Source organism: Mesocricetus auratus, unplaced genomic scaffold, assembly GCF_017639785.1.
Source record: "Mesocricetus auratus isolate SY011 unplaced genomic scaffold, BCM_Maur_2.0 Super-Scaffold_2245, whole genome shotgun sequence".
Lineage (NCBI taxonomy): Eukaryota > Metazoa > Chordata > Mammalia > Rodentia > Cricetidae > Mesocricetus > Mesocricetus auratus.
In genome coordinates, this window is record NW_024429180.1 from 43755377 (window position 1) to 43780609 (window position 25233).

General features: G+C 43.3%; 1 protein-coding gene across 5 annotated transcripts in view; it reads right to left on the reverse strand.

The window, feature by feature from the left end:
* Positions 1–20587: 20587 nt before the first annotated feature.
* The window catches only part of Enox1 (ecto-NOX disulfide-thiol exchanger 1), a 557937-nt gene continuing 553291 nt past the window's right edge, over positions 20588–25233 (reverse strand). For 4 of the 5 annotated variants that reach the window (XM_013114092.3, XM_013114091.3, XM_040758146.1 and 1 more), the window contains one exon: positions 20588–21536. In XM_013114092.3, the coding sequence (XP_012969546.1) occupies positions 21405–21536 (132 nt within the window). In that variant the 3' untranslated portion in view covers positions 20588–21404. The remainder of the gene's footprint in view (positions 21537–25233) is intronic. The other variant, XR_005881833.1, reaches the window with a different exon arrangement.

Consider the following 25233-nt stretch of genomic DNA (forward strand, 5'->3'; position numbering starts at 1 on the left):
GCTAAGTGTGGCATCTTTTATTTTAAACTGATCAGCTAATTTAAAGGTTTTTTTTTTTTTTGGTTTTTTTCGAGACAGAGTTTCTCTGTATTGTTTTGGAGGCTGTCCTGGAACTTGCTCTGTAGACCAGGCTGGCCTCGAACTCACAGAAATCTGCCTGCCTCTGCCTCCCGAGTGCTGGGATTAAAGGCGTACCAATGCCCGGCAATTTAAAGTTTTATACCTGCCTGTTGCATTGTGGCTACCCTTCAACCCCTTTCTCATACCTCTGCCCTCTACCATTAGCCCTCTCTGCCCCTAAACAGTTTTATTTTTACACTCAATCAATACATGTTCTCATGTGTACACTATAAAATCTCGGAGACACAAATGAGAGCCAACATGCCATTTGTCTTTCTGAGATAATCATCTTAAGTGAATTACGGTTAACTGCTTCTTGCTGTATTCTTTAAAGTAGATTCATGTTGTAGCCAGCCATTTTGCAGAAAAGATCAGGTATGTCTCTCCCAGAGAGCTGAGCTCTAGGTAGGGGGTGGGCATGGATCTCTCTAAAATGCGGAAATGGAGGTGACACCTTACTTGCCCTTACAGAGCTCAGTGACCAGCCATTGTCTTGGGCTACCATCATGTCTTATGATCTGCTTGGGAATGCTGGCCCCAAGAGGGTCTGCATGGATCATATTTCCCTGTGATCTGTTCTTTTTCACATCTTTGTGTGTCTCACTCCTATCCATGACTCAGATTGATTAAATAATTGATTGCGCACTTTTTAATGCAACTATAAAGATCTCAAGGGCAAGATTACAGTGTTCTCTTCCTGTATCTGCAAAACCTAGCTCACTGACACTCCTAACAGCAAATATGTGTGGAATGAAAGACTGCAAGAAATGGAATTCTGGGACCTCTTCAGGAAGGCCTGGCTGTGACAAGAGCGTATGGGTCTGCTTTATTTTCAGCAAGCCTCCTCCCTCTTGTCTTCTCCTGCCGATCTTCACACATCTTGGGTCACATGCATGAGGCTCAGTTCTCAGTAGGCTGCTGTTATCTCCTCAGTTATGCAACTGGCTTACCAATGACTGGAGCTCTTCTGAGTTACTTCTGAAGGGACATTTCTAAGCCCCAGCTATTTAGAAGAGGAACCGCGGGTGCTGATGCTGGAAATGGCACATCCTACAAGAAGATTCTACCCAGGAACCTCCAAAATTGGGTCACGTGCGGGATGGAGAAGAGGTGGGAGGGAAATTTCTGTTGTATTGTAAGTAGAGAGAGTGGACCAGGGATGTTTTTAACAGAAACCCGTGGGGGTTGGAAATGCCTGTGAAGATGCCTGGCAATTTTCCTAAACTCCTGCAACTACATACCTAAAAAAATAAGTGTCAGCTGGGCGTTGGTGGCACACACCTTTAATCCCAGCACTTGGGAGGAAGAGGCAGGTGGATCTCTGTGAGTTCAAGGCCAGCCTGGTCTACAGTGAGCTCCAGGACAGCCTCCAAAGCAATACTGAGAAACCCTGTCTCGAAAAACCAAAAACCAAAACAAAAAAAAAGTGTCATGCAGCCAAGGGCCTTGCTTAGTTGGTCCATATTTGGTTGATAAGTTGTTTTCTTCTTTTCAATCTTGACTTTTGAAATGTCTACCAAAATTGTATATTCCTTGCCTGAAACAGTTCATTGGGTCATAATTAATCACCCACATTTGATGCCCTCAGGACAGCTGGGCCACATTTTGGTTCATTTCCTTCCAGGCTTTCCATGGAATAGGCGTTTTAGCATGGAATCTCCCAGATCTGTGTCCAGTTTAGTTGTGCAGCTGCCTAAGAGTCAGTCCTTAGACAGATGAGTTCCTTTAAATTCAACAGAATGGTCACATGTGTCACTTGCCCTGCTTGACCATCATGGCCAAGCATTAGCAAGCCAGTGGGAACAAGTCTAAGGCACATGCTCACTCCTTTTCCTTTCTTTCCTTTTCGTTGTTCGTTTTTGTTTAAATTTCCTCGTTCCTCTTCGTCCTTCCTCTGTTGCTATCTCATGCTTTCCTTTTCTAACAGTGATTATTTCATTCCTTCGTTCTCCTTAGTTTATCCATTTCTCTCTTCTCTCCTCCCTTCCCCCCTTCTCTGAGCAAGGATTTGTGGGTTGTTAACTACACAAAGACACCTTGCCAAGAGGGCTGTGAGGGCAGAAGTCGAGCCTGGACTCTGAGCTATGAGTTAAGTGTGCTGGTGTGGGGTTCATCTTCCCAGAGGAGGTATCTTTCTAACTCACGCACAAAGGGCTAACTGTGTCACCCTTGTCCCCTAAAACTCGATTCTCAGGATGAGCAATTGTTCTTGACTTCTCCTGTGTCACATGTTCCCTCCGAGTCTCGGTTGGAGCCCTCTCTGCACACTGACCAGTGTGTACAGGCTGCAGTCACACAGGCTAGAATATCAGAAATACACCACCAACAAAAGGGTTGCTGCAGGATTCCATGGCTCTCTTCTCTGCCCATTGTTTCTTTTTGTCAAGCCTGTTTTGAATAGCAGGACTAAACTTTTCAGTATTTTCTTCAATATTTAACTTGTTCTCTTCTCAGTTGTCTACATGACTAAACTCCCCTAAGCTTGTTTATCCACTGATAGCGAACTCAGTATTTATCTGACAGTGGTGCCTGTTGAGTAGTCTCTGCCTGGGAATATTGAGGGTGGGGTAACTCTGTATCAGTCAGTTGCCTGGCAGTCAAAGAAAGGAGGGCTGGGATGTTCAAGTTCCAGGAATGTTTTTGAAATTGAGGTCCATTTCTGATTTTCCACTGCATCTGTGGTACCTGGCGCCTCACTTTTGGCACGTAATACAAATACAGTCGATTTCTTTTAAGAGGGTCAGAGAACTGAATGAAGAGGTAAGTGACTAAGGCTATTCAGGGAACTCCACTTAGTGCCATTGCCTCCACTTCAAGGTGAGCACCATCTGTTGAATGTCCAGCTAACCCAGGTTGCAGAGACACCCTGTCTGTGAGCCACAAGAAACAGGAACACTCCTGAGGATCACCAAGGCACAGAGCATGAAGAACACCAGGGAGCCAGAGAGACTGGAAACCAGTCCAGCATCAGGAATCAAGAGCTACGATCAGGATGGTGTCATAGCATCATGGCAGTAGTGTCTCTGTCTGCCTCTGTTGTTTGATTGGCTGACTACTTACTCCCACCTCTGTGTCATGTCTGCTCATAGGGAGTCTCTCAGCTTAGAAAACTCTGGTGGTATTTTCAGTGGCTTTCAAATAGGCTAAGACTGGATAGGCTGGCTATGCCGAGCAATGGCAGATTCCTGGTGCCATCTGCATCGGGCACAGAGCCTTTGCTACAGTCAACTCCCCAAATGGGGACAAGGACCAGACTTCTGAGACTTCCTAGAAGTGCCCAGAATCTATGGTTTGTTCTCTTCTGTCTACTAAGTATCAAATCAGATTTGTTAAGTTTACAGTCATCTCTAAGCATTCACCAAACAATGCTGTCTGTCTTGAGAATTAGTACTTAGTATGCTCATATGTATATGTGTTCATGGAGTGCAAGTGTCCTCATGTATGTGAAAGCCAGAAGTCAACATTAGTCATCTTCCTCAATCATTCTCCACCATATGTTTTAAGACAGTCTCTCACTGACTCTTGAACTCACCAATGTGGCTAGTGTGCTTAGCCAATGAGCCCCAGGAGCCCTCCCATCTCCCCATCCCTGGGATTACTGGCATGCACAGCAATGCCTGGCTTTTTGTTTGTTGGTGCTAGGCATTGAGCTCAGGTACTTAGGCATGTGCAGCAAGCATTTAGCAACAAAGCCACTTCCCTAGCCCAGGGAATCAGGGATTTATGATGCATTCAAATATGTCATGACTCTGAAACACCTGTCAGAAAAGGGCAAAGGAACAGATGGGCTAGTAAGAGGGCGCACCATCATGGCACTCACCCAGCTTTCTTTGGTTCCGGGGTGCTGTTCTCAGCTGTGTCTCTTTCAATGTCACTGACTCACAGAGGCTGACAGAGGGCACTAGAGACATCCCCAAAGTCCCAGAGAGTATGTCACATTGAGTGGGTTTTGTTTTTATTTTAATCAAAGTTGGAGACATCTTGGAGAAAATGTCAAGGAAACAGGTTGGTAGGGATCAGCCGAAGTCCTTTGACATTGTGAAAGAAGGACATTGCAAAGCTCACTGCAGTCTGGATGGGTTAGCTGCTAATTGCAGGAAACTGGAAGGAATAATGATTGGAGTCTGTCGAACACGAGATTTGATGAGGCTCGCCACCGCGTCTGTAAGAATTGTCATAGTTACCACATGCCTTACTACTGTGCAGGGTGTTGTCAGCTGGGCGGGGGTGCTTCTCTCTACACCCCCACACTGTTTCAAAGACAGTGACCAGAGGGAAGCCTTGCTCTTTCCTCTGCCCTGCCCTAAGCTGGCACATGCTCACATATTCTCTGCCAATGTGAAGAACCAATGAGTTGAATCTGTTTTGAGTGTGTCACTGTGAGTTTAGATACTGTTTCCCTTTTGGGGACTTGGCAGCCAGCCTTAGTCTCCTGCCTGGGGATTGGCAGGAATGGAGGGCTGAGGAAAGGATGTCCAGGTCACTGTCCTTGTCCCCCTTGATCTGTCCCTGTAAGCAAAGACTCTGTCACTGATGTCATCAATCTTGCACATTTCATAAACAGTAAATTCATTTTAAAATCTGCTGCTGAGCAGCCATCTGTCTCCATTTTTGTCAGTCTGCTGTTATGACAGCATTGCTGTACAGTGAGGCTGTCTTTCTCTAATGACTCCTTGATCTGAAGGCGAACACATTGAATGTGGTGACAAGAGCTATAGGCCAGCCATCAGCGTTTACACCCACTAGTCTGGCATCGGAGCCTGGAATTGAAATCTTGTTTTTGACCTAGGGTGATGATATTGATGGTTTCTATATTTTGTTCTGCTTGATTTATAGACTTCTGAAATTACAAACTGTTCCAACATCCTGATTTATTGTATATTAGGTAGGAAGAGGGCAGGCCAGCTTTTAAAAGCCATTTAAGTGTTGCTGCAGGGTAAATTGAGGCACAGGGTAAATGCTCAAGGTCAGAGAGCAAGGAGTGGTGGTGATAGGAGACCTCTCTGAGCTATGGTCTCTCTCTTCAGGACAATTAAGTTCTCTCTCTCTCTCTCTCTCTCTCTCTCTCTCTCTCTCTCTCTCTCTCTCTCTTACTCTCTTGTTCAGGATCTCCTGTAGCTCAGGCTGATCTTGAACTTGCTGTGTAGTTAAGGATGACTTTGAATTCCTGACATCCCTGACTCTACCTCCTAGTGGGTAGGATCTCAGGTGTGTGCCAACATATCCAGCTTGTAGGGGCCCAATCCAAGGTTTGGGGGGGGAGTTGAACCTAAGATTTTGTCCATGCAGGGAAAGCACTTTGCTGACCAAGTAAAGTACTTTATGCCTTCTAACCATTTCACAAAGTCACAACATTCAGGGCCCTTTTCTCTCCAGAGGTTCAGAAGCACAGCAGAGGGAAGTCTCAGCCAACTTTGAGCCAAGCCAGGAGAAACTGTCATCTGGGTCCCAGGCCAGCTTTTAACACAAAACGTCATCCAGTGTGGACTTCCCTCCTAATCACTTTTTATTAGGAGGGAGATACAGTAAAACCAAAAGTCCCACTTATGCAAAACCTCTGCAAGCAGGCAAGGGACACGGACAATGGAAATGACCCCTTTGCAAAGGACGTCGTGTCCCCGTGTGCTTGTGTCTAGATGAAGCTATCTGCAAGCATTCAGGGCATGCTTTCTTGTGCCACCAAACACCCTCAAAGCCATTTTAGATGATAGAAGGAGAGGCTAGAAGGAAAGGAGTTTTCAAAGTGCTTTTGATTTCTGTTCTGTTGATCACTGTGGAGCATCTCATCTGTTAATGTGGAGACCTCCCTAAAATGAGCTCTCTCTGATTTTCAAAGACGGGGGGGCGGCAGCATGTGTCAATCACTTCTTCCCTCCTTTGAGGAAAGAGCTCACCTTTAACATTTTCTTTTGTTCCTCCAAGGTTCTGCCACTGCTTCGTTCTTGTTTTGATGGGTTGAATACCACACTGTCCTCAGTGGTGTAGAAAGGGTCAGTTTTCCTTAGAACTGGTGAATGCTTAGGATGGTATGTCCACCTTGTTTTTATTCCTGTGTGTGTGCGTGCGTGCGTGCGTGCGTGCGTGCGTGTGTGTGTGTGTGTGTGTGTGTGTGTGTGTGTGTGTGTGTGTGATGGCTAATTGCTTTAAGTCTGCTTCTTCTATTTAGTGGCATTGTCTTTCCTATTTCCCAGACTGGTCTCCTAGTAGTCTTCTGAATAGCATAGGCTGTAGGCAGAAACCTTTACACCAGCCTATATCACACTCCATTTTCTGTGTTAACTTCATGTTTGGCCATCCATGGTGTCCTTGTGTGTGGTCAAATGCTAGTCTAGATGTGATTGTTTAAGTATTTTGAACAATTTTATTTAGCATTTGAAAGAGAAGATTGGACAATATAGATCACCCTTCATAATGTAAACAGGTTCCATCCAATCTGTTGAGGGCACTCCAGAGCCAAGATCCATTTCCCAAAGGAAATGCAGTCTGCCTTCAGGATTACCACATTGTTTCTGGCCTGCTGGCTATGGTGTTATGAAAGAAAATGGCCCCCATAGGCTCATGTGGAGTGGCACTGTTAGGAGATGTGGAGTAGGTTTGCTGGTGTTGAAGGAAGTGTGTCACTGGTGGCAGGCTTTATGGTCTCAGATGCTCAAACTAGGTCTGATGTGGTAGTCTCTTCCTGCTGCCTGCCAATCCAGACATAGAACTCTTAGCTACTCTCCAGTGCCATGCTTCCAACCATGATGACAATGGACTTAACCTCTAAAACTGTAAGCTAGTTCAAGTTAAATGTTTTCCTTTGTAAGAGTTGCCTTCGTCCTAGTGTCTCTTCACAACAATCTAACCTTAAGATGCTGGCCTGCCTTGATTCCACAGTGCATCATCAACTCTTACCCGAGTTTCCAGCCTGCTGACCTGTTAGACAGATTCCAGTCTCGCCAGCCCCAATAATGTCATGTGTCATATTGTAGAATGTCTATCTTTCTGTCAACTCTTTATCATGTATTCCTTAATATTCAGCCATCCAATTGTTCTTCCCCCGAGGGAACCCTGACTCATACATTTGTTAATTGTAAATGATTGGAAGGTAACTAAAGTATTCTGGAGCCACTCTAGTCCTGGCTCTTATTGGCTATGTTGGCTTAGTTCTTCTTTTCATGTGTGTGTGGTTTACATACATGTGTGTATGCAGGTGAGAATGTGTGTGCCCATTTATATGTGACAGTGTGTGTGGAGTCCTGAGATAGATGTTAGAATTTTCCTTGATAGATCTTTCATCTTATCCTTTGAGATAGGGTCTCTCAATTAAACCCAGTGTTTGCCAATATGGATAGTTTTCCTAGCCACTCTGGGGATGCTCTATTTCCATCTTCCTGTTTGGAGGTTAGAATTACAAGTGAGCCACCATTCCCACACAACATCTATGTGGGTTCTGGGGATCTAAACTTCGGTCCTCTTGCTTATTCAGCAAACACTTTAAGCACTGAGCCATCTCCCCGACTTTAGTATGTTATTTGGAGCAAGTTACATCTTTATTTGCTCAATTGCTAAATAGGAATAAAGGAGACGTTGGCTTTGGGCTGTTACTTAAGTAAGGATGTACCCGACAGAGTAAGCAGTGTTTAAGACTGTGAACCAGGGTGATCTTGAACTCCTGGATCCTCCTGCCTACACATCCTAAGTGTTGGGATTATAGGCTGTGCCATCTTGTCTATTAAGTGTAGACCATTGACTTGTGATTAGATTATGATACTACAGTGTGTGTACTGTTGAGTGAGGGAGAGTTGGTGGGGAAAGTGGAAGGCCCTTGACAGTGTTCAAAATTCCTAGTTTTTCAGAAGAATCATGGTGTGGAGGTAAAGGGAAGCACATGAGTGTTAATGGTCGCCAGACCCACCTTCAAATCCTTATTCTCTCATTAGGACTATCAACCACACTCCAGGGCAGGCCCCATCCCAAGGAATAGTTGGCCAATACAAAGCAAAACAGAGTCCGTGGGGTCTTGTTTTGTTTGTTTGTCTAACTGAGTTGTGTCCGTTTTGATTTCTGATTTTTTGTTTTGGAGAAATAGAGAGGACAGAGAGAGGGAGAAAGAGACAGAGAGAGACAGAGAGAGAATATGAAGTTGGGTGGTAAGGAGGTGGTGAGGATCTGGAAGGAGTTGGGGGAAGGAAAACAATATAATAAGCATGTATTGTATGGGAAAATTTTTAAGTAAAATGTTCACAACCCTATTCTCATCTTACTACTTTATGACTTAAAATCAAGGATGCTACCTTTTGGGGGGACTTGGGACTTTTTAACATTTTAATACTCTTTGTCTGCCTTTGGTTCTAGAGTATTGGGAGTCTGGGGACACAGGTAGAGATTTCAGCCTGACAAGGGAAGAGCTGGGAGAGACATCCTGTGGTATGCTACAGCAATTCATCACAATGAAAAAATGACTTTGAACAGGCACCGGGTCACATGGCTGGATTCTTCACAATTTGTCACTAAGGTGGTTCCACGTCACTCCAGAGTAATAATAGCTCTACAGTCTTAGGAGAATGTATGCATGATTAGAAGCTTCATGGAAAGCTCCAGAAGCTGGTGAGCAGGACAGCAGAGGGTGGTGGTTTAAGAAGAGTGAAAAAGAATAGTTACTAAATGAAAGTTTTACTGCAAACAACCACAGGGAAGTCTTAAAGGCTCTCAGGTCCAGGGGCTTGGAGGGAAGCTGGCTACCCCACAGACGGTAATTACAGTAGTGGCCATGATATCAATATTGAACAAAAAGATTGAGAGTCTTTGAGGGTGTGGGGTCTAATACCCTTGGACACCAAGTCTTAGCCAGTGGATGTTGACCTCCTCCAGCCCGCTCTCTATGGAGGGCATCTTGGATGGTCATGATGGAGGTAGGGGGATACAATTATCATGGGTATAGGAACTCCGGCATTGCAGTGACCCCGCCCCCTGACGGGCGGGGCACACACAGTGGTGTGGCCACATCATTGCTTTGTCACTCCTCACGAGGCTGGGTAATGACTCAGTACACACACTCGAGCTTCCCCTTTTAAGGGCCCACCTCCACATGGTCGCTCTCTCTTATCTCTCTCCCCTCACTCTTCCCTTACCCCCTTCGTCTCTGTCATGTCTGTCACCCCCCCTTTTGGTTTCTCTACAATAAGCTATGGTTAATACGCTCTCCATGGCTCATGCTGTATCCTGCTGGTTCCAGCCCCAGTTCCCGTCTCCTGTGACACTTTTTTTCCTTTTTACTAATTTCTAATCTTAAGCAAAAGAACAACAATGGGGCTGGGGTTGGGGGCAGCCAGAGCACACTCATCCTCTAGGGCATATGACTATATCATAGCGAAGGGCACAGTTCAGAATATCAGCAGTGTTGAGGTTAGATACTCTGGGGCCACCCTGCACTTGGTTAGGGTGAGTAATCCAGTATGCCTGGCATTGGCTGATGTCACTAGAGACACTGAAGAGTCACACTGCTTTTACTGTAAGAGCACAAGGGTATTTAAGATGTTTTCTTCAGGATATTTCTTTGAATGTGACATTATGGGTGTTAGCTCACCCAAACCAGACACTCAATGTCTTGAAAGTGATTCTGAACCCAGTCTACCCCAGTACCTTAGCATGATGAGATGTGAAACCAAAGGGGGTGACGTTATGACAGTGCATGGCTTCCCCAGCCACTGAGGGGGCGCTATGACAGTGAATAGTTTCCCCAGCCACTGAGGGGGCGCTATGACAGTGAATAGTTTCCCCAACCACTGAGGGGGCGTTATGACAGTGAATAGCTTGCCTAACAAAGCACCTTTGTCCTTGTTATTCCGCTGGTGCTTTTTCCCCTGCAGTCTCTGTAACTCTGCCTTTCATCTCCCCAGCTCAAGCACAGTTCAGAGCAGCTGAGGGCTGTGGATTCCCCATTTCTGGGGCCTCCCACCATCCCCGACAGAGAGACAAAGAAAGAAAGAGAGGTTTCACAGAGGACAGTCACCACCTAGCTTAATGTAGTCCATCGGGCTGTGACAACCTGAAGGAAAGAAAAATAGGACAGGAGGAAGTGAACTGTTTTCGTGATGAATGTTCCAAAATTAGACTGCACAGGGCCTCTGTTATATTTCCTCAGAATATTAATATGCACCTCCTGGAATACATCACTGAGATTTTACTGGAAAATTAGAAAAGAGCGAGGGGAGAAGAGGATCATAAAAATATTAAGCAACTGAAATAAGGAGGTTTTTAAAATGAATTTGTTATGGTCAGGACCAAAGAGTGAGTTTTATGTCAAGGGAGTGAGTTTTATGTCATCATTATTACAGTGGATGGGAAAGCCTTGTGGGACTCCTGTAGCCCAACAGTCTTCACTATGATGTTTTCTTGTGTCTCTGAGCTTCAGATGGAGCATAGGGAGAATGGTGTTTCCAATCCACTGCTGGAAGATGTGTCAGCCACCTCAAGATCTGACTGGTGGATAAGCCAGAACCAAAGTCAGGGTTCAACCACCAGACCATCTCACTTTCACTGAGCTACATCTGGCCTTCCACACTGGCAGGGAGGGAGGTCAAAGGTCTGACAGAGGCTGGGAAGCCACCAGGTGTGCACTTCATCCCCGCCGTTCCCTTTCTGGGTGCCTTGCATAACTTGCTGCCTCTTGGTTTTCTTGTCTGGAATTCAAGACAATAATTACTATTAGTGTTTTCTTTATCTGTGGTACAAAGGCTTCCAGGTCTCTCACGGCTCCTTCTTTGGTTATTGTCATTGTACAGTTATTACATGTTTTTGTAATTTAGACTGGGTGTTTTTCAAACTGTGATTTAAGGAACACTTAATGTTCCCAAGATGCCTTCCTAATTTTCTATAATTAATGTGTTTCATGCATAAATAAGTACAGAAGACACCAATTAAATCCAGGTAAAGAAATACAGAACCCAGAGTTTGGAAAAGGTTAGCTTGTCCTATAGTTTACCAGGAGAGAGATGTGAGAAGGATTTTGCTTATTTGTATGGTTAGAGAGGTTTTTTGTCAAAATATTGCACTTGATAATATCTTGTTGGCTGCTAGTTTCCATAGAACATAATTTTGAGATTATGATTGGTTGATGGTATTGATAAACCCACACTTGGTTTCTAGGATCAGTTTCAATGATGATGAGGCTGGTCCTGGCTTGCAAAGTCCTTATACCTTGAGGTTTACTCTTGACATGCTTTATAGTCATGAATTGCAATTATAATCTTCTATTGTTCCTTCATAATCATCAAGAATACAGGATGTGAGGGCTGGCCTGATAGAACACACATGGAAGACAGTGGAATTATCACAGATAAGCTTGGACCATGTCAGCACCCAGCAAAGCACCTCGAGAAAATGAGTCTCAGTCAGTGACCAATTGACCTAAAAACATGCAAGTGATTCCAGAGAGATCAAAATGTGTCCTCAAATTAAATCACCAACTTACAAGTTCAGGTGACATGTAAATTATGGTGGTTATAAACCAATTATCTTTAGATGGCATGCATTATGTATAGCGATAGAAATCTGATGAGAAACAGGAATGGAGATTGATACAGAAGCTGAATGTCTCCTAACTATTAATGTTACTGATTGATGGAAAAATGTCACCCACCCCAAGACACTTAAAGGCATTCCTCCTCACAATACTCTCTGTCTCTCTGTCTCTGTCTCTGTCTGTCTCTCCATTAAAAAGATTCATCTAATAAAGCACTAGGCTTAAAGGCCAAGATCCCAGGTTCTAATGTGGATTCTCAGATGTAGGATTTTTAGTGAAGAAAAGTATTTGGTGCTTAAACATAATACAATAGGTAATAAAGGACAGAATAGCTGTAGGCAATCTCATTCAGAAAGGAAGAATGGGGACTGGGGTGATGGCTCAATGGGTAAAACACTTACTGAACAATGGTGAAGACCAGAGCTTGGATTTCCAGAATCCATGTAAAAGTTGGGCGGGCATGGTGACACCCCTACAATCCCAGAGGGCAGGAGTCAGACCCAGTGATGGTGAACCCCAGAGCAAGCTGGCTTACTAGACTAACAGAAATGGTGAACTCCAGGTTCAGTGAGAATCTCTGCTTCTTTGTACATGCTGGAGAGCAAATGAGAAGAACACTTGACAGCAATTTCAGGCCACCACACACTTGCCATATGTGCAACCACATATAAGAATGAGAATATCATACAACACACAGATGCACACACAGATGTACACACACACATACCACACACACACCACACACACATACGTACACACATACACATATACACACACATACGCACACACTACAGTTTCTTTATCCATTCAGGCAGTGATGGATGTCCAGATAGATTGCATTTTTCCAGTTTTGTGGATAGTGCGGCAATAAACATGGATATGTGAATATTCCCATGATATGTTTACTTGAATTTCTCAGGTAGGTGGAATATGGTAGTTGTTTTTGTTGTTGTTGGGAAATCTCAATACTGATTTTCACAGTGGTTGTGCATCATGAGCATGCTATGTCAGAAACACAGATGAACACATTTGTGTCTTCTACAATGTTATAATATAATGAATCAAATCCAATATATTACTCACAAGTAAACTCACAAGGTTTAGGGTGTTCAATGGCAGCAATTTGCCAGATAATCCTACCTACCATGGTAATTTGAGTAAGGAGAATGCAGACTCATTGATTAATATAAACTCTCATATCACATATTATATAGCACACAGTGAATATGCCTCTCTGGTTTACAGAATGGATCCAAGTTAAAGCGGCTGTTGCAGAGTTGAGGAGTGGGCTGAGAGTGAGCCTGCACTGATAATGAACCATCCCAGCCATGGGAGCAGCTGCTGCTGAAGCCACACTTTGAGAATCTGTAAGGCAAGCTCGGGTATAAGAGAAAGAATTGGAGGGTTCAGGTTGAAGTCTGGATGGGTGAAAAGGTAGACAGTCAGACAGTTGATTAGGCTTTGTCTACAGGGGGATGAAGCTGAGCTGTCCCCCGGCACAGTGAGGAGTCCTCCTCTTGTCAACCTTGGTACCTATACCAGGTATCGTGTGGTAGGTTCATGTGGGGCCATGCCATCACAGTGTAGGAGTTCATTATTTTAGGGCATCCAGGTAGGAGAGTTATACTCTTTCCTTGGTCTTGTTTGTCATAGTTTGCCTGGTAGGATTTTTAATATATCCATACTTTCCCTATAGACTCAATTCACCCTGATAAGCTTGAAGAACACCTTCCATATTTATGGATACGTTATTTGTCAGTCCATGCTGGCTGGCTGGTGACTGACAGATGGCATAGTTTGCTCAAAATGGAGTCCAAAGCTGCTTATAAAATGAAGATTCCAAAGGCAGAGAAAAACCTGAAAAAAATCACTGTTTCACACAATATGGAGACGCTTAGAGTGGGGCACAGTTGATCTCAACCCTAAATCAGTTTATTTCCCCACCAGCAGCATGTAAAGGTTACTCTTTTCCCATATCTTATCTTGCCCCCGCCATGTCATCTTAGGGTATCCCATAGACAGACACTTGATTGGTTTCTTGTCCTAGCTATATTTTACTTTCAGAATCATTTTCTTGCAGGAGACACTATAAATGAGAAATACTTGCTTTCTTAAGTCGTCTGGTCCCTCATTAATCCCTCTACATTTGCTTATGCCCTGCTGGTTATTTTTCTAAACTTTTTCTCTCCCTGTAAACAGGTAGCTAGCAAGAACCACTGATACACTCAACATTCTGCTTGGAGATGCTATTGCTCACACCTCAATATCCATCAGCGAATGTTTGTATCTTAGTGCCCTTTAGTTATATTGCTTCCTATTTTATTAAAAATACCACTGTACTTGACCTGATAAATCAGTGTTCCAGCCTGATGAATGTTCACAGAGAAAGGTCCTATGGGAAGTGACCACACGCAGGAATCAAAAGGTTTATAAGAATAAAGCAGGAGTTGGGGGTTCCTGTGTCCTACCCTGAACATTTGAGTTTGAGGACTATGAAAAGGTACACGTTAGTTCCCTTCACCCTTTCTCCCCTATCTCTCTTTAGGTTTTAGGTGCTTTTGTAGGGTAAAACATCCATTGCCTTTTTACAAAGTACCATGAACCAAAGAAGCACATGACAGATTTTATCCCATCAATTCTCCCACCAAATGTCCTTCCCGTTTTTACTTGAAATGGAGGACTGTCTTAGGGTTTCTATTGCTGTTATGAAACTCCATGACCAAAAAGCAAGTTAGGGAAGAAAGGATTTATTGGGCTCACATTTCCACATTGCAGTCCATTACTGAAGGAAACCAGAACAGGAATTCAAACAAGACAGGAACATGGAGTCAGGAGCTGATACAGAGGCCATAGAAGGGTGCTGCTTACTGGCTTGCTCAACCCCATGGCTTGCTCAGCTTGTATAGAACCCAGGACTGTCCAGGGTAGTATCACCCACGTGGGCTGGGCTCTCCCCCATTAATCACTAATTAAGAAAATGCATTGTAGTGGTGGTTCTCAACCTTCTTAATGCTATGACCCTTTAATAAATTCCTCATGTCATGGTGACTCTCAGGCATAAAATTATTTTTGTTGCTGATTCATAACTGTAGTTTTCTACTGTTATGAATTGTGATGTAAATATCTGATGGCCTTAGGCAACCCCTGTGAAAGGGTTGTTCAACCCCCAAAGGGGTCATGACTCATAGGTTGAGAGAACCACTGCCCTATAGGCTGGCCCTCAACCCAATCTTATGGAGGCATTTTCTTAATTTGAGGTTTCCCTCCTGTCAGATGACTACAGCTTGTGTCAAGTTTATGTAAGTCTAGCCAGCACAAGAACTGAGAAGATATTTAGCCCTGTTGTCTCAAGAATGAGATAATCTATTTCCTCTGAAATACTTTATATTTGAGAAAACACACCAGGTTTGCTTTGCCAAGATTCCCTTCCAAGAGGCCTGGTTTGAGTTATAAAATTGACCAGCTTCTCATTTATTTCATGAATACCTATTAACCTCCCAGTGATGCTGTGGGAATCTGGATTTCTTGAGAAGTTAGAATTCTGGTTTAAAACATACCTCAATGTTCTTGGAATTGGTAGAGCTTCCTGTTAATTTGAATGTAAGCATCTGTTATTATAGAGAGAGATCAGGAAGCAGATTACTCTTGATGAGCTTGTGGGGGCCTCTGAGGGGAAAAACTTGGCAAATGGTAAGCTATGAAGCCAAGAGAGAATTCCATTGTCTCCAGTGACCTAGTAAGACCTAGTGAATAGATAACATTGCAGCATGACGATGGACAAGATTAGTGTCATTCTATATCAGGGAGAAACTTCAGGGATTTAATCAAGTTCCCATCATTCCTTGCATGGGGTGATTCTAGAAGGATGCTCTTGGCCACTTGATGACATTGCCTTTGAGATTAACCCATCTAGACCAAGAGGCTGTATGTTTCATTTACCTGCCCTAAGTAATAGACCATCAATATGAAATATTCAGTGCAGGTTGGCACTCTTTGCTGTCTGTTCTCTGGTGTTTGGTCTAACCACATACCAGGCCCATCCTTCCGCTGGCATGCATTGAACTAAACTTCCATCATGTCCTTGCGGAACAGGTAACCGGCAAAATTCTAGCCAGTTTCTGCTCAGCCTTAGGGAATGAAAATTATTCTCCATAAGAATTCATAGCATTTCACACTTGAAACTTGATTCACTATGATTGTAAATCATAAAAATAATCTGTGATATATTGATATGACATAACAATCTATGTCTGTTTAACAAATGTCCCACAGTGGTTTTCATCTGTTATCTCCTTTCAAAGACAGTGTTTGACTTTGTATCCCATACTTCACATTCTATCTCAAAGCACACAAAGAGGAAGCAATGCTCACTTATGCGTAAATATACTCAAAGGTAAAAGATTTATTTATTGGTAAAAAGCTTTAAATTGGCCAATTTTTTGACTTTTCATCTGTAAAGAAAAATGCTTTCAAAAATGAGATTGCCTCCAGATGCTGTGGATTCCATGGCACTCCCTCGGATGTAAAAGCAGATGAGATGGAATATTCTGGTTCCCGATTCCTTCCCATTCTTATCTATACATAGCTCTGCTTAAGTGAACTTGACAAGTGTTGTGGGCTGATAGGAAGATAGACTACTACTGTAAACAAGAAAAAGAGTTTTTCCCCTCACATGGCAAATGAGCTTTCTAATAGAAATTTCTCTGTGCAGGGAAAGATAATAAAATTTTCAACACACAATAAATACATTTGCTAGACAAAAAATACATTTCATTACATGTGATGCACTTTCTATTGTACATTAACCACTTTTTCTGCTTCGTATAGTAAAACACTATTTTCTACTGTAAACTGTCTGCGATTTATTTTTGTGGGCCTGCTTTTTCCCCCACAGAGTAAGAACATTCCATTACAGGCTGGTCCCAGCAAACATTCATTATTTAAGAAGTGAGTGACATGTATGAACATCTGGGCATCTTTACTGAGTAGGCAACAGTTAACATTTTGGACAGAACAGCTAATTTGTTTAACATAATCACTCTGCAATCACTAGGATTACTGGAGTCCTTGACTATGAAACCCTCAACAACTATAATAAACATGTATGTTTTGTAGTAACACTATTGTCCATTCCAGCTACTACTATAATTTTCCCAGTACTGTTTCTTTGGGGTTAAAAACAATGACTAATTGCTTTTCTAATCTTTGAAGACTGTATATCTTATTGAAAATGGTAGTGCCAGAGCCTCAGTTTCTTCACTGTATTTGGCCCTGATTACCATGTGTATTGTGTCTTTCATACAGTTTTTGTGTTGTATTTAGAAGCTGACATCATTGCCTTCTTATTGGTGGTTTTCCCATTCCATGTTTGTGCTGGATAGTCTTATGTCAGCTTGCCATACAAACTGGAGTTATCTGAAAGGAGAGAACCTTAATTGAGAAAAATGCCTCTATGAGATCCAGTTATAACCAAACAGTGTGGCACATACCTTTAATCTCAGCACTCAGGAGGCAGAAGCAAGCAGATCCCTGTGAGTCCAAGGCCAGGCTGGTCCTGAAAAAAGTAAAACAAGACAAAGATCCAGTTGTAAGGAATTTTCTCAATTAGTTATTGACGGGGGGGGGGCAGCCCATTGTAGGTGGTGCTATCTTTGGCTTGGTGGTCCTGGGTTCTATAAGAAAGCAGACAGAGAAAGACATGGGAAGCAAGCCAGTAAGCAGCACCCCTCTATGACCTCTGCATCAGCTCCTGCCTCCAGGTTCCTGCCCTGTATGAATTCCTATCCTGACTTCCATCAGCAATGACCAGTGATACAGAAGTATAAGCCAAATAAACCCTTGCCTCCCCAACTTGCTTTTTGTTCATGGTGTTTCATCATAGCAATAGAAACCCTATCTAAGACAATATTAGTATGCCTATGGTCTTATACTTGTTCAGGTCCTGTTTGAACAACCACATTGCTGTGGCTTCATGGGTATAGCTTCCATGCTACTTCTAGGGGATTACATCTCACAGAAGACTTCCTGGCTCTCTTGCTCTTATAATCCTCCTGCCCCCTCTTCTGAAATGCTCTCTGTGCCTTGAGTACAGGAGTTGTGTTGTATAGACATATCCATCAGGGCTTGGCACCCTGCAATCAGTTGTTCTCTGCATTTTGACCAGGTATAGTTGTCTGCAAAGAGAAGCTGTTTTGATGAGGGGTGAGAGATACACTTATCTGTGGTATGGTGGTTTGAATGAGAATGTACTATGGGTGCAGACCTGTGAATACTTGGTCTTCAGTTGGTAGCACTGTTTGAGTAGGGTTAGCAGGTATTGGCATACTAGAGGTAGTTTGTCACCCAGGCCAGGCATTGAGGTTTCAAAGCCGTGTACCATCCCTAGTGTGATTTCTCTGCTTTGTGTTTATGGTTCAAGACGTGAGCCCTCAGTCTCTTCCCTGGCTACCATGTCTGATGGCTGATACCTCTACTGCAACATCATTGACCAGAAGTCTCTGGAGTCATAAGGACCTGATAAACTTTTTTTTCCTATAAGTTGCCTTGGCTATAGTATTTAATCACAGCAATAAAAAAGCAACCTACACATTTGGATATGTTTTAAAATGTGATTAGGAATTTTACTAGATTAGTAAAGTGGTGGTTCCATCCTTCAGATCCATGACCTCACTGGCCTTGGGCAGTATTGACTAGGTTTCCAGTACCAGGCACGATTCCCTCCTGTTAAGTAGATCTTATGTCCAATTATACAGTTGTTGGTTATTGCCTAGATATGAGTGTTATTACTGTACTTAGGAATATCTTGCTTTGCTGGTCATTGCTGTGGTTCATGGACATTGCAGCTGGGCAGGACTGTGGGTTGTTTCCTTTCTCTGGAAACTTATATAATTCTGTTACTATGAAAACTAGTTCCCAGCAGATCTTGTGTAGGCAACCCAAGTTGCTGTGAGTGCCATTCATGCAACAGCCCTGTAATGTGCGGAAGATACTGTTTGTAGACAAACTTTATGCTTGGTCTCTTCTTGGATGTCAGCCTAATGGGGAGGGAGTATGATACAGTTGTCTTATTTATGGCTGAGCATGCCAGAGACACTGAGACACTTCTCTGCACTTTGGCCAGATGTGGTTCTCTGTGCTAATAGTCATCTCCTGTACAAAGAAGTTTCTCTGGAGGAGCATGAGTTAGAATAACCTATGAGTCTAAAGACAAGCATCTAGAAGGCAAATGATAAAAGCAAAATGATAAAAGTAGGTTCTCCCCTATGGTCAGTAACCTCTCTAACCATTGTGTGTAGGCTGGTCTTATGTCAACAACACAAGCTAGAGTCGTCTGAAAGGAAGGAATCTCAGTTGAGAAAATGCCTCCATAAGATCTAGCTGTAAGGCATTTTCTTAATTAGTGAAGGGCACAGCCCACTGTGGGTGGTGCTATCCCTGGGTTGGTGGTCCTGGGTTCTATAAGAAAGCAGACTAAGCAAGCCATGAGGAGCAAGCCAGTAAGCAGTACCCCTCCATGGCCTCTACATTGGTTCCTGTGTCCAGGCTCCTGCCCTGTTTGAGTTCCTATGCCAGCCTGGTCTACAGATCAAGTTCCAGGACAGTTAGTCCTTGATGTTTGTTGGTGATTAAGAAGTTAAGGGCCCAAGTTACAGTTTCTACTCTGTGCAGTCTCGTTGTCTGATGTGAGTCCTGGCAATACTCAGGAGCATGCAGCCTGCATAAAAATACTCCAGTGTTTATGATCAGAACCAGTGAGACCCTGGTGCCCTCACCTGCATCCGCACGAAACAATTTATCACTGGGACTAGAATCTGCATGGAATTTGCCACCCCATCCCTATTTTCAGGCGAACCTCGGTCTACTTTATAACAGGATTATCTACAAATGATGTCTTCTGCTTTCTGACTGCCATAGTCTAGGAATCTGTCAGGATGATGGTGGCCACGGGCACCAGCAGGTGGTAAGGAATGCTGCCAGTGTTTAATGGGATAGGAGGATTTGCTTTTGTTTGCTTTCTTGACACAGGATCTCACTATGGCGAGCAGGCTGCCCTCAAAATTTTAATCCTACTGCTTCAGCCTCTTGAGCGCTGGGATTATAGGCCTGTGCCACCATGCCCAGTCAATACTGGCATCCACTTTGATTCCTACAGTATTCCAGTCACGTCTTCCTTGCCATGAAGCTCCCATCAACAAACTTGGGGGGAAATGTCTGTTTCAGACTGAACTCTGAATGCATTAAGCAGAGAGAGGGTCTTTTCTCATTCATGACCACATGCGCAGCATTGGCACTGAGCCTGAACAAAACACACGTGTAGATGCTATGGGAGTTATGAATAAGAGCCTTAATTTTCAGGGTTCAATAAAAAGAACCTGAGGGTAATAATGTCCAATAGGAAATTATGACTATCTTTTCATAACTTCAAAGGACATTCATTGTTCAGCTGTCTTTCTGAAAACGTTTCATTTTAAATTAATATCTTGAGTGCTTGTCTTTTGGGGGATTTGATGCAATAAAGCAGGAAGGAAAGGGAACTTAGAGCCACAGTCTACTCTACTCGGTGGCAAAAGGAAGAAGGGAAGACCAAATTGTTTAAATTGTTGGGATTTTCTGTGACTGACTTCATTCCCCCTTTAACACAGAAGATACACAAATGTAAAAATGCCACAGTGACATGATGAGCTGGCGGGACCTCAGTACCTGCCAAAGGACAGAAAGCAACAGTATGTATGGTTGTGACGGCATCAAATGCTTTTATCTTGGTACTTCCTCTCCTGAATTCACTTTCCTAGCCACCGATTGTCTGTGTTCTATTTTTAGCAATTCCTTTTCTCTTAGTGTCATTTGTCTCATATTGAATACATTTAAAGTGGTAGTCTAGTCACAGGACTGAAAAGTAAGAAAAGTATTTTATAAGAAGGAACAAAATTCATCAATGAAAAAAATTACACGAAACCAATATGGTAGAAGTCAAGATTTATTGAAAAAAATTAATATCTTTGCTATAAAACTTGTAACAGGAATATTTTCCGAATGTTTTTAATGCATAAACCTGAATGTTACATACCAAGCACGGGACAGCAGCTGTAGTTCTTCAATTATTTACAGTTTATGAAAATTGTTATGCAGTCCATGTGAAAAGAACGCACGATGGATAACTGTTACATTAGAAAAATAATATCCTTGATAAAGCATTCTCAAGGAGTCCAATCATAGTTTTCTGCCTCTTCAATAAGGCAAAAGTCCCTGGAACAGCATATAACTTAATTTACAAAATACAATAACTGTTCAGACACATATTCAAGTTTTCTTTTGGTATGATTTTTTTCCCACTGTAAAATCACTTTTTTTGTTTTGTTGTTTTACTAACAGAAAGACCTTCAGGAAAATGTAATTTAATGTTTTCAGCTATACATTACATATACAACTCTGTAGCCTAGCAACCACCATTGCTACACCGCCATTAACTTTAAGCATTTGCTCCGTGCGCTATTCTGCAATGATGCCTGTTTTGGATTTTGTGGTCATTGACTGTGGAACCATTGCTTGGTATTCATAGGGACAGGTCTGTCATAGTAAAGTATGAGGCTTTGTCTAGTTTAAGGAACTGGTACACAATTACATTTCCACTCACAAGAAAACGCCACAGATGTCACTGAACAAGGCTTTGGTGGCTCCACACGGGTCCCCCGCTGGCCGACCCCAACCCTCCTGCTCCTCCACTGTACAGCCCTGGCCGGCTCCGGACGGCTTCATTTCCAGCTTTCCTGGCCATCAATTAGGTCGTTTTAATTCCTTCGAAGGCACACAACTTCCATCTCTTTTCCAACGTTGCTCCCACGCCAGTGAATTCCTGTTTGAACATGCGTGGCAGTCTCATCAGAAGCATCTCAATTTCATTGGCAGATATCTGTTAGGAAGAAAGAGAAGTAAATTTTGGGAAAGAAGCCCATCTCAAAACAAGGAATGGATAGACCTAGGCAAGTCCTACTTTCCATGGAGACATTTAGTCTCTGATGTCAAGCAAGAGGGGAAAGTGCTTGGTACTTGCCCTGTGAGCAGCTGGCAGCGTGGGTGTGGAATGAGTTAGGAGTTTCTGGGTTCATCTTCCTGGGGATAGAGAGACGCCTCACAGACAGAGTCATGTCTTAGCCTCCCCTGGCATAAAAGGCTCAGAACAAATCCCCCACCATTGCTGTGTTCAGCGTCACCTGCCTGGGGCAGAAACTTTCTGTAGCTCATCAGGAACCAGAAGTCCTAAGGTTGGATTTCTTGCCATTCAACCCCTTTCTCTTAAAGATGATAAAGATTCAGGGATGAAGACTAAACCTCAAACCTATCGCGGTGAAAATCTTGATAGCCAGTCTTAAGGAAAAAGTCACAGCGTCTAGACTGATGTTTTCGTTCAAACTTTTCCTTAGATTTTCTTTTTTAACATTTTACATCAATAATTAATAATTGATTTTGCCTTAAATGAAGAATTGTCAAACTCTGATATTTCCTGACAGTCACTGTTCTTGTTTTCCTGTGTTTATATCCTAATCTGGGGTGCAGTGTGAGAACCCATACACCAGTACGGTTAATTAGGGGCTGATACTGTCTGAAATGCCTATCTGCTATTGTTAAGAGTTAAATGAACCTTAGAAAGATAATTAGTCTCTTTGAGCCTTAGCAAATGGGAGTGAAACTTAATAGGGATGGTGTCAAAGCTGTTGGCTTAGCACACATCTGGGCACGTGGAAATGCTCCATGAATCAGAGTGACTATCATTTTTCAGGGTGTAATTGCCACAGAGAGATTGTTGTAGGGTATCCAGTTCCCATTTAACAATATTAAGGCATATTTTCTGGCCTATCTTTTAAGAGAAAGTCAAATTGACCATATTTAACATCCACAAGGAGAACATTCCATATACATTCAATATTCCTAAGCCTATAATATAAAATTTTAATTAAAAAGAGGCATTTCTGAATGGTAAAATAGATTATTAAAATATTTACTTTTATGTATTCATTTGTGTGGGGGGGGTCCCAGAGGAGAATGTCTGATCTCGCAGCTTGAGTTGCAGGTAGTTGTGAGCCACCTGCTGTGGGTAATAGAAACTGAACTCAGACTTTTGGAAGAGCAATAAGCACTCTTAATCATAGAACCATTCCTCCATCCCCTAAGAGATTGTAGCTTGTGTGTGTGTGTGTGTGAATAATTTGAAATCTGAATCCATTGCACCATAAAACCAGGTTATGTTAGAAGGATCATTAGACCCACAAAAAGTTACTACACAGATTGTTTTCATTGCGACCTTGCAAAGTATCCCCCCTTTCCATGGGTACTTAAGAGCACGCTCTCCCACATCCTTACTTCTGTGAGATACATCTGGCTGATATCAAAGACAGAGCCCAGGCACTGGTCAGGTTTTCATGCTTGCTCCTCAGCCGGGGTGGCCAGTCAGGCAAGAAGGGTATTTCTGTGAAGCGCCATTCACCTGGGGCTCTTGTGAAGAGAACAGCTTCCTTAGCTGCTTCCCTGGAGACCGTGGGTCAGTACTCTGGGAGTGTAGCCCAGATAATCTATTTTTAGTGAGCTCTCCCAGCAATTCTTGTGAGAGGGTTCATATGGGTTAGGAATCAAGGCAGCTGTGAGCTGGACTCTGGGCCCATGATGTTCAGTTCCTCCATGTGTAATAGAAATACCATTCCCCGTGCAGTTGGGAGGAGCAATTCAGGGCAAGTCAGAAGATCTCCCTTTTTGCCTTTCTGTCTCCATGCAGCACATGGATAGGCAGCAATGCTAGCTAGCATCAAAAGGTTTGTGCTAGAAGCTCAAGGCCACATGAGTACAGGAGGTATGTGGTCAAACTCAGCTAGCATTAGGCTCGGGAGAGTCTATTTACTTCACTCCACCTAAAAACATGAAGGTTGTACATGATAGCAGAGCAATCTGTATTGTCACTATAGATATACACATCATATAATGTCTAAATCAGGCCAAGTACGTCTATCTCCTCACAGCGATCCTTTCTTCTTTAAGGCAAAACACTCATAAAACTTGTGTTGTTTTGCCTGCTTGTAAGGCAGTGCCCATAGAGGGCAGCTGGAGTCACAGATGGTAGTGGCCATCATGAGTTGGGAGCTGGGAATTGAGCACAAGTCCCCTTGACTGCTGACCCATCTCTCCAGTAGACTCTCCATCCTTTTCCTAAGTTCTTGCAGAAGACAGTTTCTCTGTGCTTTATGAGGCTGGGTTGCCCCTTCACAATCTCCTCCTTCCCTTTTTTTCTCTGTTAGACTTTATGAGGGCATGTGCCCCCTTCACAAACTAACTCTCCTCTCTCTCTCCCCCTACCTGCCTCTTGGTTTGTTTGTTTGTTTTTTTTTTCAGACAGGGTTTCTCTGTGTAGTTTTGGAGCCTGCCCTGAAACCCACTCTATAGACCAGGCTGGCTTCAAACTCAAGAGATCTACTGGCCTCTGTCTCCCCAGTGCTGGGATAAAGGTGTACACCACCACCGCCTGGCTCCTTTGTCTTATAGAAGAAGGTTGTGCCAGCCAAACTTAGTCGTTATTCCTTAGATGAGCTGTTTTCCTCTAGATAAAACAGAGGCCATAGCAGTGGGGAAGGCAGACTTGGGTTAGCTGGTAGCTAGTGTCCACGGTAACTATTGCCTCCCTGCAGAACACAGGAAGAAGTCTTATGAAGGTGGGAAGCAGCTACACTTTAGAAAGGAAAATAAGCAACTGAAGATACCATCTATTCTGGAGGTTGTGGTACTGGGACAGCATTTATAGTCACCTTACAGCTGGCTGGGAGTGTTCAACAACTGAACCAGATGTTTAAGAACAAAACAACACCCAAGGGTTCTGTAATTCTAACCAAGCTCTCATGAGATAGGGAAGCATTTACAAATATGGAAACCGAGTGGTCAGGTAACTTGAGCAGGATGAACCAGACAGTGAGTGTGGGGTTGGCTTGGGGTCAGGCATTATAGTTGGAGTGGCGTGTTCTTATCAGGAGGCTGCATGGAGAAGATTACCAATGGTCTTTTGGTCATTCCTCTGTACTCAACAAGGTGATGCTGGCAGAGAGGGGACTGTGTGAAGCAGAGCTGGGCTTTGTGTGCTAAATACTGATGAAGTGATGCCCATACCAACAACCAAACCCTGAGAACTCCAAATGGACCAGGCTCATGCACACTATCATAGAGTTTCTACTGTTGCAATAAAATGACATAACCAAAATAAAAAAGTAAGTTAGGGAGGAAAGGGTTTATTAGACTTTCACTTCCACACTGATGTTCATATCAAAGGAAGTCAGGGCAGGAACCTGGAGGCATGCTGCTTACTGGCATGCTCCCCATGGTTTTCTCAACCTGTTTTTGTATAGAACCCAGGACCACCAGCCCAGGGAAAGCACCACTCACCAGCCCCCCCCATGGGCTGGGGCCCTCCCCCACTGACCACTAATTGAGAAATGTCTTACAGCTGGATCACATGGACAAACTTCCTTAGCTGGGGATCCTTCTCTCCGATGACTATCTCGGGTCAAGTTGATACAGAAGCGACCAGTACGATCACTGCCATGCTTCTACTGAGCACCACTCCAGAAATCACA